The sequence below is a fragment of the Lynx rufus genome, unplaced genomic scaffold (assembly GCF_022079265.1).
Source record: "Lynx rufus isolate CCGP_SWC_20201006 ecotype Redwood Valley unplaced genomic scaffold, mLynRuf1.p SCAF_17, whole genome shotgun sequence".
Lineage (NCBI taxonomy): Eukaryota > Metazoa > Chordata > Mammalia > Carnivora > Felidae > Lynx > Lynx rufus.
The window spans coordinates 28,294,806-28,311,201 of NW_025814831.1; the positions used below are offsets into that span (position 1 = coordinate 28,294,806).

The 16,396-nt window shown below is 41.3% G+C and overlaps 2 protein-coding genes across 3 annotated transcripts in view; both read left to right on the top strand.

The window, feature by feature from the left end:
* TMED10 (transmembrane p24 trafficking protein 10) overlaps positions 1-8,309 on the top strand; it is a 38,945-nt gene extending 30,636 nt beyond the window's left edge. The window contains exons 4-5 of the mRNA XM_047080335.1: positions 6,571-6,697; positions 7,099-8,309. Coding sequence (XP_046936291.1) covers positions 6,571-6,697; positions 7,099-7,220 — 249 coding nt within the window. The 3' untranslated portion in view covers positions 7,221-8,309. The remainder of the gene's footprint in view (positions 1-6,570; positions 6,698-7,098) is intronic.
* Positions 8,310-15,517: 7,208 nt separating this feature from the next.
* Positions 15,518-16,396, top strand: part of NEK9 (NIMA related kinase 9) — a 39,569-nt gene continuing 38,690 nt past the window's right edge. For both annotated transcript variants that reach the window (XM_047080336.1, XM_047080337.1), the window contains exon 1: positions 15,518-15,862. In XM_047080336.1, coding sequence (XP_046936292.1) covers positions 15,644-15,862 — 219 coding nt within the window. In that variant the 5' untranslated portion in view covers positions 15,518-15,643. The remainder of the gene's footprint in view (positions 15,863-16,396) is intronic.

Sequence of the window (16,396 nt, forward strand, 5' to 3'; positions counted from 1 at the left end):
CACACACACACACAGCACGAGCAGGGGAGGGGCAGACAGAGATGGGGAGACAATCCGAAGCAGGCTCCAGGCTCAGAGCTGTCAGCACAGAACTCGATGCAGAGCTCAAACTCACAAACTCTGACATCATGACCTGAACCAAAGTCAGACGCGTAACTGACTGAGCCACCCAGGTGCTGCTATAATTTCACATTCTTGCAAACACTTTGAACCTTAAATCAGACTTTTATTTTATTTAAGTTCATTTATTTTTGACAGAGAGAGTGAGCATGAGCTAGGGAGGGGCAGGGAGAGAGGGAGACACAGAATCCGAAGCAGGCTCCAGGCTCCGAGCTGTCAGCACAGAGCCTGATGCGGGGCTTGAACTCACGAACCTTGAGATCATGACCGGGGCTGAAGTCGGACGCTTAACCGACTGAGCCCCCCAGGCTCCCCAAATCAGACGTTTAAAAGAGCAGAACAACAGTCTGGGGATTTTGATAGAGGTTTTCTTATTAGCTTTTTGTGCCAAGTATGAGAAAAGTCATGATAATACTCATTGAATACTTAATCCTAGGCAAGCAAAGAAGGTCTTCCTGAGAATAGTGATAATTTGCTTAAAAATTTTACTCTCTTAGTCTCTAAAAATGAGAATAATATCAGTATGAAACCAAGGAAGTTTGGCTGATAAACTGGACAACTTACCCAGATCCTTGAGGCCTAATATAGCTTGATCACTTCACCTTTGATCCAGAAAAAACTTAGTGTAGTCTGCTAGTTTCCTTCATCAGATTTTTAGTACCTACAGAGTAAAAATATAAACTCACACTTGGATTCCAATCTCAGCTCCACCAAGCTCTGAGAACTTGGGTGAGTTATTTAACACTCTGAACCTTAATTTCCTCATCTGAAGAATTTAGAGATAATAATATCTCTAATACAGGGTTATCTCATACAGGGTTAGGAGGATTAAGCAAGATTACAAGGTATAAAATATGTACACATTCTAGTTATATACCGGTAGGTCTGATTCATTATACAGCCTTCTTCATCCTCTTCCTCAGTTTAACTCCAGCCTGACTTTTGAACTTTATGTTTGCTGTTAGCCACCACCCTCCCCCAGGCACGTATGTGTGTTGACGTGTGAGTGCACACACACATACACATCAGACTACCTATGACTAGACAACTCATGGTCTCCTAAACATGGCTTGCAGTTTCCTCCCTCCAAGTTTTGGTGTGCAACTTCCCTGTAACCTTGAATGCCTTTCTATCTCATCTCTTTCAGAATCCTGCAGAATTCATGAAACTCGGTTCACTCGTTTCCTGTTAACCTTTCCTTTATCCTTCCAACTATGATTAATCGTGTGCTACTTGCTTTCCTTTCCCCCTTTTTTTTTTAAGTTTTTTAGATTTATTTTTATTTTGAGAGAGTGTGAGCGGGAAAGAGACAGGGACAGAGGGAAAGAGAATCCCAAGCAGGCTCTGCACTGTCAGTGCAGAGCCTGACGTGGGTCTCGATCTCACAAACCATGAGATCATGACCTGAACCCAGGCACACCCTTTTTTTCCCTCTTTACACTTTTAATGTGTACTTTTGTTGTAAAAGTTAATACATAATGCCTTATATTATGGTTATAGCTTTTTATATGAGCCTCTCTACCAGACCGTGAGCTTCTTAGGAACAGAGATCATCATTTATCTTGGTACCTTGCACATAGTCAGCATTGTTGTTAGGGTCTTAAAATGTTCTGTTTTTGTTTTTTTTTTAACAGCTTTTTACATTTTTTAATCTCTAAGTTTAGATTAAATGTAAATATATATCCATTCATATTGTTATTTACCATTGAGTATCCATGATGTGTTAGATGGTTGGAATAGCAAATTAGTTTTCAACATTGTTTTAATATCTTGGCAATTCTTTAAGTTTCCTTGATTTAAAAGTATCAAGAATTGGTATCAAGAATAAAGGTATTAAAAAAAAAAAAGGTGTTTATTAGGCAGGGATGTGTTTTAGGAAAAGAGACCTTTATCCCACTCATAGAAGGTCAAAACTAATTTACCAAAGTAAGGACAGGGTTGAGTAGGGATTTCATTGAGGAAATATCAACTTGGAAAATGGGAGTTGGGCTGTTTGGTTATGAATAGAGCTAAAGAGTCTGGAGTAGGACCTATACTAGAAGAGGAGTTGGGGAATTGAAGGAGTAAGTAAACAGTGGCCTGTATGCAGTATGGAATACTGTGCAGCAGTTAGGAAGAATGAGGTGAATCTATAAGCGCTGAAGTTTTTTGTTGTTTTTGTTTTTGGACTTATTTATTCATTCATTTATTTATTTATTTTAATATATGAAATTTATTGTCAAATTGGTTTCCACACAACACCCAGTGCTCATCCCAAAAGATGCCCTCTTCAATGCCCATCACCTACCCTCCCCGCCCTCCCACCCCCCATCAACCCTCAGTTTGTTCTCAGTTTTTAACAGTTTCTTATGCTTTGGCTCTCTCCCACTCTAACCTTTTTTTTTTTTTTTTCTTCCCCTCCCCCATGGGTTTCTGTTAAGTTTCTCAGGATCCACATAAGAGTGAACACATATGGTATCTGTCTTTCTCTGTATGGCTTATTTCACTTAGCATCACACTCTCCAATTCCATCCACGTTGCTACAAAAGGGCCATATTTCATTCTTTCTCATTGCCATGTAGTACTCCATTGTGTGTATAAACCACAATTACTTTATCCATTCATCAGTTGATGGACATTTAGGCTTTTTCCACAATTTGGCTATTGTTGAGAGTGCTGCTATAAACATTGGGGTACAAGTGCCCCTCTGCATCAGCATTCCTGTATCCCTTGGGTAAATTCTTAGCAGTGCTATTGCTGGGTCATAGGGTAGGTCTATTTTTAATTTTTTGAGGAACCTCCACACTGTTTTCCAGAGCGGCTGCACCAGTTTGCATTCCCACCAACAGTGCAAGAGGGTTCCCGTTTCTCCACATCCTCTCCAGCATCTATAGTCTCCTGATTTGTTCATTTTGGCCACTCTGACTGGCGTGAGGTGATACCTGAGTGTGGTTTTGGTTTGTATTTCCCTGATGAGGAGTGATGTTGAGCATCTTTTCATGTGCCTGTTGGCCATCTGGATGTCTTCTTTAGAGAAGTGTCTGTTCATGGTTTCTGCCCCTTTCTTCACTGGATTATTTGTTTTTTGGGTGTGGAGTTTGGTGAGCTCTTTATAGATTTTGGATACTAGCCCTTTGTCCGATATATAAGCGCTGAAGTTTTTGGAAAGATCTTACTAAATGAGAAAAAGCAAGCCATAGAGCAACGTGTACAGTATGATCCCATTTATAAGTATGTTTTTAATTACATGTTTGTGTGTACACTTATATGCATGCAAAAGCATAGTGTGTTATCTTCTAACAAGGTCTAGATAGATATACACCAAGTCCACAACCATGGTTACCTCTGAGAAGGAATGTGTGGATGTGGGAATTGGGGAGGTAGCTGTGAATGTGAGCTTTTTGTTTTTGTTCCCTTTGCTTCTGAATGATTGAAATTTTTAGCAGGAGAACATGTTTATGTATTGCTTATACAATTGAAAAGTAAACAGAACACCAGAAATGAATCGGGAGCAGGATTTTTGGTCTACAGTGCACAAAGGCCATCCTCAGTACCAAATGTGTTTTAATTCCATCATAGTCTTTCAGGTATTAGGCTTTTGGCCTATTGTCATTTAATAAAAAAGGTAGGGAGGGTTAGAAGTTGTCTTCCAAATCATTTTTTAAAATAATACTTTCAGCTGGCAGAGGCACAGCCATAGTTTCACTTCCAGTTCCTTTTTGCACGTTTCCATTTAGAGAGCCTTATATCATTTATCGCTAAAGAAGTTTCATGCCATTGCTTTTATTCTGTCTCATTCAGGAAGCTTTGGAGGCGAAAGTATAGACCAGGAGGTAAACAGACTGAAGTTCAGCTTATGATATGTCTCTTGTACTGGTATCTTTTTCCTGGGGAGTTCAGTTCCTTTGCTCTGTGGCTCTATATGAGATCAATCAACTGATACATGTTCTAGATTAATGGCAAAACTTAGCATTTGGGCATTCAGCTAGGAGAGTTTGCTGAATACATTAACTGACCTTTAGTTAAATGTTGTAGTCAGCGTTATTCTGTTTTGTAGCTAACATTTTACAAATGTAAGAAAACATAAATCCAGTGAAAGAAAACAGGTGCATCATTACAAATTCATTGCATTTTATGTACTTTAAATATAAATCTAATTTTTATATCCCTATCTTAACAGCAGTTTCTAGTTTTATTTTTTAATTTTTATTTATTTCATATATGAAATTTATTGTCAGATTGGTTTCCATACAACACCCAGTGCTCATCCCAAAAGATGCCCTCTTCAATACCCATCACCCGCCCTCCCCTCTTCTAGTTTTATTTTTAAAAATATTCAGTGAGGAATCTAGATTAGCAAAGAGAACATAAGAACACCCTTAAACTCTTCCTGTTCATCCTATGTTAATTGCTGTTAACGTTAACAGGAAAAGAACAAAGAAGGTGAATTGGACAAAAGAGAAGAAAGAGTAGGGAGTTGTAGAGAGAACATATAGTAGATAGAGAGTAAAGAAGCAGATATAGGAAAAGAGTATTTATTTATTTAAAGTTTGTGTAGAGAGAGCACACACGCAAGCGGGGAAGGGTAAGAGAGAGGCGGGTGGAGAGCGGTAATCCCAAGCAGGCGCTGCACCGTCAGCACAGAGCTCGACATGGGGCTCACAGACTGTGAGATCACGACCTGAGCCTAAATTGAGAATCAGGGGCACCTGGGTGGCTCTGTCGGTTGAGCATCCGACTTTGGCTCAGGTCATGATCTCACGGTCTGCGAGTTCGAGCCCCGCGTCGGGCTCTGTGCTGACAGTTCGGAGCCTGGAGCCTGCTTTGGAGTCCGTGTCTCCCTCTCTCTCTGCCCCTCCCCTGCTCATGCTGTGTCTCTCTCTCTCTGTCAAAAATAAATAAACATTAAAAAAATTTTTTTAAATCGAGAATCAGACACTTAACCAACCGACTGAGCCACTCAGGTGCCCCAAGGAAAAGAAATTTTGAAGAATTCTCTACGTAGGAAAATTTTAAGTACAGCCTGGTATGTGAGTTTTAAGATCTGGAAAGCTCTGGTGATGTATCCCCATTTTAAAGCAATTCATAATCTAAGGTTGATAGGAAAAAACAAATAATGAAATCCTTTCTTTTATCGTATCTGCCTTTAGTTACTAGATGCTCTAGGAGGTTTCACAGTGGTCTAGGTTGAGAAAGGAAAACAATTCATTTCTCACATCCTTCATTCCTTAGCATACAAGGAAGTCCTTGGAGATTTCTTTTGATAACTGGCTGTGTAATTCTAAAAACCAAAGATGCAGTGTAATTTTTTTTGTAGCAGACCCAGGAGTCATCTGGGCTCTGGAGCTCTGATATAAACCTTAAAGCTCTTTTGGGATTTAAATGAGCAAACCAGAATTCTCTAATTTTGTAGTTTGAGTTATTATCTTAATGTTATAGTTACACATACTCTCATTCCTGTGCATTCCCTATTGGGAATTTGGATGGTTGTCTTTTAAATTAAATCACGTCTAATATCATGACTCTCCCACTTATTATGCTGATAATACTGTTTCTTGGACATGAGTGGAAGGGTAAAGTAAAATGCTTTATTAAAATTAGGAATCTCAGGAAAATGATATATTTTACTTGATAGCCTACCATATGATAGAACTTCTAAGGAGGTTTTAATCAAAATTAAAGTATAAAGAAAAAAATGGAAACACATAAACAGTTCGTGGGGAAGGGCAAAAGATTTTAAAATATGTTAGGGGCACCTGGGTGGCTTAGTCTGTTAAGCATCTGACTCTTGGTTTTGGCTCAGGTCATGATCTCACAGTTTGTGGGTTTGTGCCCCGCATCAGGTTCTGCACTGATGGTACAGAGCCTGCCTGGGATTCTCTCTTCTGTCTTGTACCCCTCCCCCACTTGTGCAGGTGCTCTCTTCTCTCTCTCTCTCTCTCTCTCTCTCTCTCTCTCAAAAATAAACAAACTTTAAAAAATGAAATATGTTACAGTGATAACAGAAGGGATTTTAAGTTTTTGTTTTTGAATATTTTATTTTTAAAATCTCTACACCCAGTGTGGGGTCCAAACCCACAACCTCAAGATCGAGAGTCACATGCTCCACTGACTGAGTGAGCCAGCCAGGCACCCCCAGTTTGGTGAAACTTTTTGTTTGTTTATTTGTTTAAAGGAAATTCAGAACCCATTTTATTAATGTTCGCTTATTTTTGAGAGAGAGTGAGCAGGGGAGGGGCAGAGAGGGGGAACAGAGGATCTGAAGTGGGCTCTGCACTGACAGCGTGGAACCCTACGTGGGGCTCGAACTCACAGACCATGAGATCCTGACCTGAGCCGAAGTCAGACGCTCAACCAGCCGAGTCACCCAGGCGCTCCTTGGTGAAACTTTTTAAAAAACTCCTGTTGCCTTGTGTTCTAGACTAGAGTGGATTTTTCAAGGAGTGGGTTCATAATTCCTTTCTTTTCCAGATTGCCAAGGTTGAGAAACTCAAACCTTTAGAGGTGGAGCTCCGACGCCTAGAAGACCTCTCAGAATCCATCGTTAATGACTTTGCCTACATGAAGAAGCGAGAGGAGGAGATGCGAGATACCAATGGTGAGGGAGAGGCAGCTCTTGTTTGTTCATAAAGGCGCCAGACCTCTTTTCTCAGTTTTGCCAAATGGGGGTAGGGCTGGGCTGATGGGATGATCACTTACTTCAGAGCTGTTGCTTCTTAAGGTAAACGAGCTCGGTTCGATTTTCAAGGGGAAAGAAATTTCTTCTGTGATACGCAGTTAACCGTATTCTCAGCTTATTGTGTATCCAACCGATAGTGCTAATCTTTGTGATTTTTAACATTTCTATATAGAACAGTGAAATTTTAAGAAAAACAATCCAGAATCCTACTGCCTGGCCTAGGGACTGAGTGGAGTTAATTAATTGCCTTTTCCCCCTGGCCACTGTTTAGTCTGCTGAACCTCACTTCATTTACACTTGTAACATTTCTGTTTTTTTAGAGTCAACAAATACTCGGGTCCTGTACTTCAGCATCTTTTCAATGTTCTGCCTCATTGGACTAGCCACCTGGCAGGTCTTCTACCTGCGTCGCTTTTTCAAGGCCAAGAAGTTGATTGAGTAATAAAGCCCAGTGTCCTCCCACCTGTATCTCAGCCAGCTGAACATCCCTGGGACGTGCCTCGCCTAAGGCATCCTACTGACAGCACCATCAAGGCACATTGGAGCTTTCTTGCCAGAACTGATCTCTTTTGGTGTGGGAGGACATGGGTTACCACCTACACCCAATAAGTCAATGAGGGACTTCTTTTTAACTTCGTAGGATTTGGACTGGTTTTGCAACAATAGGACTATTATTAGAGTCACCTATGACAAAAAATAGGGGTTACCTAGCTAATGCCAAAGCCAGCATTTGTACTGGGTTTCCTCATGTGCTATGTTTGAACCATGTTTTCTTTCCTTTTCCTACTTGCTCACCAGCTTGAGCTTCCACTCTAGTTCCTTCACCAAGGTATGTATGACCATGTTGAACTTGTTTCATTGATCATCCTCTTTGGATTTCTGTGTGAAAACACACTTAACTTTCTCTTGACCCTTAGCTGAAATGTGTAGGTAGCTTCTGGTGATACCCTTTCATAATTTTATGTCTCTTAAAAGGGTGATCGATGGGACACCTCATAGAGAGGAGCTTTGAACTGTAGATAACTCTTAAAGAAGACATCGTTTTAGAGAATTAAAGTGTTTGTGCTTAACTGCCTGAACCTTTTTCGTGTATTTACGTGTGTTTAGTTCTGTGCAGTTTTGTCAGGTAGAGATTTGTGTGATCACCACTGCAAGATGCAGAACAGTCCAACTCTCGTATCCTTTGTACTAGTACCCTTTTTTAACCATGGCCACCTCCCTTCCTTACCCCAGAGCCCCACCTTCTGGCAACCACTGATCTGTTCTCTATCTCTAATTTTGTCATTTCAAGAACATTTTATAAATGCAATCATATAGCATGTAGCCTTCTGAGATTGGCTTTTTGAACTCAGCATAATTTCCTTGAAATCCATCCAAGTTGTTGCATGTTACCAGTAGCTTGCTCCTTTTTATTGCTCAGTAGTATTCCACGGTATGGATGTACCACAGTTTGTTTAACCATCCCCCCACCGAAGGACACTGGGGTTGTTGTCAGGTTTTGGCCATTTCTAATAAAGCTGCTGTGAACTTTCATGTACAGGATTTCATGTGAACATAAATACTCATTTCTCTGGGATAAGTGCCCAAGAGGGCAATATGGTAAGCACGTGTTTATTTTTGTAAGAAACCATCCTACTCTTTTTCCAGAGTGACTGCCATTTTACCTTCCCACCAGCAATGTGTGACCAATCCATTTTCTCCAAATCTTCACCAGTATTTGCTATTACCGTTATTTTTATTGTAGTCATTCTAATAGGTGCGTGTAGTAATACCTCATTATGGTTTTGATTTGCATTTTCCTAACGGCAAATGATGTCGAACATCTTTTCATGTGCTTATTTGCCATCTATTTTCCTCAATGAAATACCTATTCATATCCTTTTTGCCCATTTTCTAATTAGATTGTTCTTTCTACATTAAGTTTTGAGAGTTCCTTATACATCCTAGATACAAATCCTGTCAGATATGTGGTTGCTTGAATTTTTTTTTAGATTTTTGTTTTTTTTTCAAGTAATCTCTACACCCAACATGGGTGGGTCTTGAACTTACAACCCCGAGATCAAGAGTTGCATGCTCTACTGACGGAGCGTGGTTGCTTGAATTTTTAACTTCTACCAAGGAAAATACAAGTAAAATTTACCAACTCTTCTTACATGCCCAGTCACTGACTTAATTCCTGTCCTTATGTGTTCTATCTAACAAATTAAGACATACGGGGTACAAACACACACACACACACACACACCCCTGGGAGGATTATGAATAGAGTAAATACTTGAAAATGCATGTTGTGAAAGCAAAGCCAAGAATCACTGTTGGAATATAAGGTGCCTAAAGGCCAATACTAATATAAGTAAGTGAAGGCATGGATACAAATGACTGTGTTTGTAAACAGTTACGAAAAATACTACCACTTGAAAATGTCTCCACTCCACCCTAGAAAGTGGGTGGGAGTTTGTCCTTTTTTTTTTTTTAATTTTTTTTTTTTTAATGTTTATTTATTTTTGAGAGAGACAGAGACAGAATGCGAGTGGGTTAGGGGCAGAGAGAGGGAGACACAGAATCCGAAGCAGGCTCCAGGCTCCGAGCTGTCAGCACAGAACCTGATGCGGGGCTCAAACTCACGAGCTGTGAGATCATGACCTGAGCCGAAGCTGGTCACTCAACCAACTGAGCTACCCAGGTGCCTTGGGGAGTTTGTCCTTTCTATAATTTCTTTTTCAACCCCTACTGTTATAGGGCTTGTCTAATCACAGTGGTAAGAATTACAGGTCTTAGGGCATAGCACTTGCAGTTAAGAAGCAGTGTTAGAATTAACAGAGAACACTGCCATGGTGACCAGGATAAAGTAGAAAAGTAGAAGAGGAAGTGAATTATGTTGTTGAAATCTCAGGCTGTTCTATTAATGTTCCAGCTACTGTGAACCCAAAGCCCTTTCCCCCCCTCTCTTGGCTCCCTGTATGAATTCCTCTGGTGTGGCTGAGCCGTTCTTTCATTAATTTGTGCGACATTGCCATCTGCTGGTAGGAATTGATAGGTACAGCTTCTGAGAACCTGGCAGCCAAATCTTCGCCATAAGGAGAGCAGATGTTGAGAAAGTCTACATGTGGTATTACATATACTAGACAACAAAGGATACATCCAAGTAGGGAAGAGAATAACCGAATTTGTGGGTCAAATCCATTTTTAGACATGTAAAGGTCAAGTTCTGTTCTATACCATTAGCCTAATAAACTCTCGTATTTCTGACTGGTGCCTTCCCCCTTTTTCAGAAGCAGTGAAAGTTCTTCAGTTGATTATCCTTTTGCTCTGGTAAAATGACAAAAAGATAGACAAGGAGAATATTTTATTTTGCTGATCTTTTTGTTCCCGAATGTGACTTTGTGAATCGGATTTTTTTTCCATGTCCTTCCCTTTTACTCATGCCAAAAACACCAACTTGGACATTGTGCTTTCAGTTTAAAGTTCATTGATAATTACACTTTGATTTGATTGAAAAAGTAAAAATTACTTAATTTTATAAAAGCCTAGTGCAAGAACAAATCAGCTTTAAAAATGGGGATGTTATCTGCTTTCCTCCATTTTGAGCCCATTTAACACAGTCTATATAATATACATAGGAACAATACAGTTTAAGCATTGTTATACCATTGTCATAAACCCCTGTCGTAAGCCATTTTTCTGTTTGTTTAATGGAAAGAGGTGTGTGGGATTTCTACAGATTTACTTGTAAGTTTGGATTGGGGATTTTTGTGTACATTTTCTCAAATAAACGCTAGCAGAAACCATTTTAGGTGTATTTTTCTGTTCAGTATCTCTTTGTCTGAATTGACAATAATTCTTCCATATTCTTCAGTTTTAAAGTATGGCAAATTATCTGTGATGAATTAGAGAAGAAAATTGCATGTAATTTACTGCAGATGGAAAAAGTTTATTTGAGCTAATAAAATTTTATTATATTTTATATATAAATATGTAAGCTATATATAATGTGTATATAAACATAACAATAATAGGGGCACCTGGGCAGCCCAGTTGGTTGGGTGTCTGACTTCGGCTCAGGTCATGATTTCACAGCTCATGAGTTCGAGCCCCGTATCGGGCTCTGTGCTGACAGCGCAGAGCCTGGAGCCTGCTTTGGAGTCTGTGTTTCCCTCTCTCTCTCTGCCCCTCCTCCGCTCATGCTCTGTCCCTCTCTGTCTCAAAAAAAAATAAACATTAAAAAAAATTTATAAACATAACGATAATACACATCTTCAGACAGGCAAAATAGGGTTCTCTAAGTCAAGCATTTTCTGTACCTTCTCTCTTTTGGAAACTGGTACTGGAATTATTCGTACAGAGTGTCTTCTCTTTTGCCCTCTATTCTGAAAATACCCCTTCCAATTTATAACCTTTTAGGACTTGCATTTTTGCCCATCACATCTGTGCAAAACCCAACCCATGAGGTAAAGGCCATTTTCTCCTTTTTACTTACATTTAAACATTTTGCATAAAGCTTCTTTCCAAGAGGTCAGCCTAAAGTGCTTTGCACATTCACTAGCTGGCATCTTAGTTTCCCTCTGCCTCTATTCCACCCAAAAACAGGTAATAAATTTGTCAGTGAATCTGTAGTCTATAAAGTAGTGATTCCCAATTTTGAGTGTAACTATTTTCATATCAAAAATGTCTTATTCTTCACTGATGATTTACTTTTGGAGAACATAAACATAAATGAATTTGAAACTTTTTAAAATTTGAGAGAGTGTGCAAGCTGGGGGCGGGGGGCGGGAGCAAAGAGGGGGGAGAGAGAGAGAATTCCTAGCAGGCTCCACACTGCCAGCACAAGCCCAATTTGGGGCTCAAACCCACGAACCATGAGATCATGACCTGAGCCAAAACTAAGAGCCAGGCACTCAACCAACTGAGCTACCCAGTTGCCCCTGAATTCAAAACTTTGAAATGAACTTAATAGTCTCAACAGTATCACATACTTGTTAAATGCTAGTATGTGTTGTGCAGACTGTTCAGTCTGTTGTAGTGGTCTCCCACATAACATAAACCCTGTGTGTAGTTTTAAATTTTCCAGTGCCACAATAAGAAACAGGCGAAATTAGTTTTAGTATATTTAATATATCCAAAATAGCATTTCAACATGTAGTCAATAGAAAAAAGATTAATGAGTATTTTGCTTCTATCCCCCCATATAAAGTTTTTGAAACCCAGTGTGCATTTTACAGCTATAGCACATCTCCATTCAGACTAACCACAATTCAGGTGTTCAATAGCTGCATGTAGCTAGTCTACCAAACTGGAAAGTGAAGGTATAGAGTTTACTTGGCACTTTGGTAGATTCTTTAATTTTTACAGTGATTCTGTGGCCCCAGGAGTCTGCCATTAACAACTAGGAACATCTGCTATATAGCATTCTATTGTTAAAATAAAACTTGGAAATGTCCATTTTTACCAAAGGCACTTTAAAATCAGTTACACGTTTACAATGTTCAGTGTTTCTGGACTTTAGAATATGCAAAGGCCAGATGTTTAGTTTCATTTATATCCAGTGTAATGAACAACTGAGCATGAGTATTTCTGTTCTGTATTCTCTAACAAGACATTTGTTAAGCCTAATCTATGCATTATAACTAGAACAAATTACACTATCAGGTTAACCAAGCTATAGAAAACTGTCATTCCTCATGGCGAAGATGCCAGAAAAATAAATTTCTTTTGTTTATTTTTGAGAAAGAGGGCACAAGCAAGGGAGGGGCAGAGAGAGGGAGACAGAATCCCAAGCAGGCCCCGCACTGTGGGGGCAAAGCCCAACACAGGTTCTCTCTCTCTCTCAAACCCACAAACTGTGAGATCATGACCTGAGCCAAAACCAAGAGTCAAGATGCTTAACCGACTAAGCCACCCAGGGGCCCCCAGAAAAATAAATTTTTAAGCTTTGGTGAAGCCTATTCGCTTTTTAAGTAATTGTTTTTTTCATTCCTTTAACCAAAAAATAAAAATAAAAACACTAAAAAAAAAAAAAACACACTGAACACATATTTTGTTTAATGTGCTGAGCCAAGCTCTGGAGTAAACTCAAATAAGAAGCAATACGTAATCCTCCAAGTGCCTTGTGATGAATAGAAGGTAAATGGAATGGCGTCTATCCAGAATAATCTCCCTACTTTGTTCACCTATCACTGAATTTTGGATATTCCTCCAGGAAGCCTTCACTAACCCAGCAAGTTTTCTTGGAAAGATGCCCCTCCTGGATTTCTTTCTGGAAGCTTGTACTTAACCACAGCATTTACACAGTTGTAATTGCTTGGTTGTTTGTTATATGGACTGTAAGCTCCATAAGAGTAGGAACCATATTTATTTTGTTTTCTGTTGTAACTCAGCACCTGGCATAAATTGGTACTCCGTGTTTGTTGAATGAATTAACTGAAATTTTTAAAAATATCTATAATCTGGCATCCTGGAATGAAGCCATCAAAATAAAACATGACAGGAGTTATCAGGCCTGCGTTTAGGTTAAAAAAAATGTTCTATACATAGGAGATAATAATGACCTGATACTCATTTATCAAATAAATTTTAACCCTAGAATATCAAGCACTTTTCTAGGTGTTGATATACAGCTGTAAACAAGAGTACAAAATCCAGACTCTTGTGGAGCTAAGGTTCTAATGAATGGAGATAGACAATAAAGTAAACCTAACAAGCATCGGTATTTTACAAAGAAGTGATGTGATCTACTGGGAGAGCTGTGTTACTCTGGATTGCTTTGGATGTGAAAAAGAGGCTTAAAGTACAAGTATGACATAAGCAGACCATCATTATGAAGACTAGCATATGAAAAAGAAGTATTGGATCCAGATCAAGGGAGACAGGAGTCTCTTTGTACTCTCTTACTCAGACCCAATGTGGAATGTTATGCAGAGTGTAGGACATCATACACAGTGTAGGCGCCTGGATGGCTCAGTTGGTTAAGCGTCCCAGCTCTTGACTTTGGTTCAGGTCATGATCTCACTTTTGTAGATTTGAGCTCTGCACTGGGTTCTGCACTGACAGTGCCAAGCTGGCTTGGGATTTTCTCTCTCTCTCTCTGTCTCTGCCCCTCCGCCACTCATATGCTCAACCACGCTCTCTCTCTTAAACACATACATACATACATACATACATAAATGAAAGGGACATTGATGAACCGTAGAGAGGTCAGAGGAATGTGAACTCATCCTTCACAACTCCTCTATCCCATTTTACCAATTTTCTCCATCCTCATTAAAAATCAGGAAGTGAATCTCTTCCACTCAAATTTACCTCATCAACCACATTTCGATTGATCACAAAATTCTAAATGGATTTCTCAAATCTGGAACCCTCTCCACTCACACTGATAAATACTTCAGTGCCTTTTCTTTTCTTAGACTATTAAATTGCCTCCCATCTAGTCTCCCTGCCTTCCAGTCTTTGTCCTCCACATTGTCATTGGAGTTATTTGTAAGATCCATCTTTGGTCTTATGTAAGGTGACCGTATTATAGTTTATTGTCCAGACTAGGCACTTAAGCAAAATAAAGCTCTGTTATGCTGGAGGTGGGGGGGTGGGGGGAGGGGAGGAGGCATAAATTGGGACTTCCCCAGCAAATTAGGACATACGGTCACTAATCATATACTCCCCTGCTTAAAAAAATCTCACATAATTTTTCATTGCCCACAGGAAAGCCAAACTCAACAGTTGAGGCCCGGTCTTCTCTTGCTTCTACCCCACACACACCCTGGCCTCCAGCCACAACACCCAAAACATTGTGCTCTCTGAAAGATGTGGATCCAGAGTGCTGGGTTTGACTCTGGGCTCCCCTTACTAGCTGTGTAACAATGAGCAGGTTACTTAACCTCTGTATCTCAGTTCTTTATTTAGAATAAGAATAATATAAGGATTAAGTGGGATGACGTAAGAAAACCTTTAGCGTAGTGTCAGGAACATAACACAATAAAAAGTTAACTGTTATCTCTGTGAGGTAGGTCATATTCCTACAAGCTTTACAGATTTTAAAAAACTTTGGTAACGTAAAGTTGCGCAAGGTCAATAACTGTTGGGACCTATTTTTTTTTTTTTTTTTTTACTGTATTACAATTCTCCTAGTGACTTAAGGGTAAGGAGCATCTTATTGTAGATTTCCCACCCTCAAATACATTGACACCTCAGTGCTCGAAGAATGCTGCATGAGATCAGACAGTCAGAGATTTGGAAAGACAGACGCAAGGAGAATGTTAAATCTGGAAAAAGAGTGTCAGGAGAGTTGATTTAAAATATTTTTGGAGTAGTACAGAACAGGGAGAACCTAGTGGGGGTTCTGGGAGAAATAACTGGGCCCACCTACTGAGATGACAGGCAGTAAATATTTCCGCTTACTATAGTATCTTTAATATCTCCCTAAACAAAGAGCACTGTCCAACGTGGAATCACTTGCCCTTGAGATAGGCCTGGCGCCAAGAGGTGACTGGGCGACCTCTGGCCCTCGAAGCTGTCTGGGGACCTGGCCAGGGATCGGGGAAGTGGTCTACAGACCCGTCGGTGATCCCCTGCCGTGTCTGGAGCCCTTCGGTCCCACGGCGTCCCCACCAGCGCCCGCCAAGCCCGGCCCGCCCGGGAGGGAGGGAGGGAAGCCGAAGCCGCTGGGCTAAGCAAGTGGGCCAGCGCAGGCGGAGGAAAGCCCGCCGGGCCGGAAGCACCAGGAACTGTTTCCGGGTCAGGGGGGGAAGGAGCCACCATGGAGCCTCGCGGGGTTGCGGGGCTGACGGAGCCGCGCGCCGGCGTCTGAAGCGAGAGAGGCTCAGCGTGGTCAGCGCCGCCGGGGACACGCAGGCCGGTTCCGCGGCCGCCGCCATGTCGGTGCTGGGCGAGTACGAGCGACACTGCGATTCCATCAACTCGGACTTTGGGAGCGAGTCCGGGGGTGGCGGGGACTCGGGCCCGGGGCCCAGTGCTGGTCCGGGGCCGCGAGCCGGCGGCGGCGCGGCGGAGCAGGAGGAGCTGCACTACATCCCCATCCGCGTCCTGGGCCGCGGCGCCTTCGGGGAGGCCACGCTGTACCGCCGCACCGAGGTAGCGGCCCCTGGCTCCGGCCGTCCCAGCCCCTCCTTCGCCGCCCCGCTTCCCAGCCCCGACCGGTTCCCGGCTTTGCCTGCGGCTTGCGCCTTGTGCTCGCTTAGGTTTGCGCAGCCGCAGGCGGGGTGTGTGTCTCGGGGTCTTCTCCAGTCTCCGGCTCACCGGCACCGGGAATCCGTCAGATCACTGTTTTTGCTAACTGGGCGTTTCTGTCGAACCCGGGGAAGGGAGCAAGTCATTGAACTTTCTCTGAGCCTTAGCTTACCCATCTGTAAATTGGGGTTAATGATAACTACCTTCAAAAATAATCTTTATTTTTTTACGCTTACTTTGAGAATCGAACGAAGGTACTTTTTGCAAACTGTAAATTAAAAGTAACATACGAATGTGAAGTGTTGTCAAAACTTCCTTCCTCATGCAGTATAGCTCTCCAGGGTCGGGGTGGAGAGGAGGGGCGTAGCTTCAGAATTCCCACAATCAGTGGCAACTCGGCCGTCTTTGCCGTTATCTTTAAGTTCAGGTATGAACATT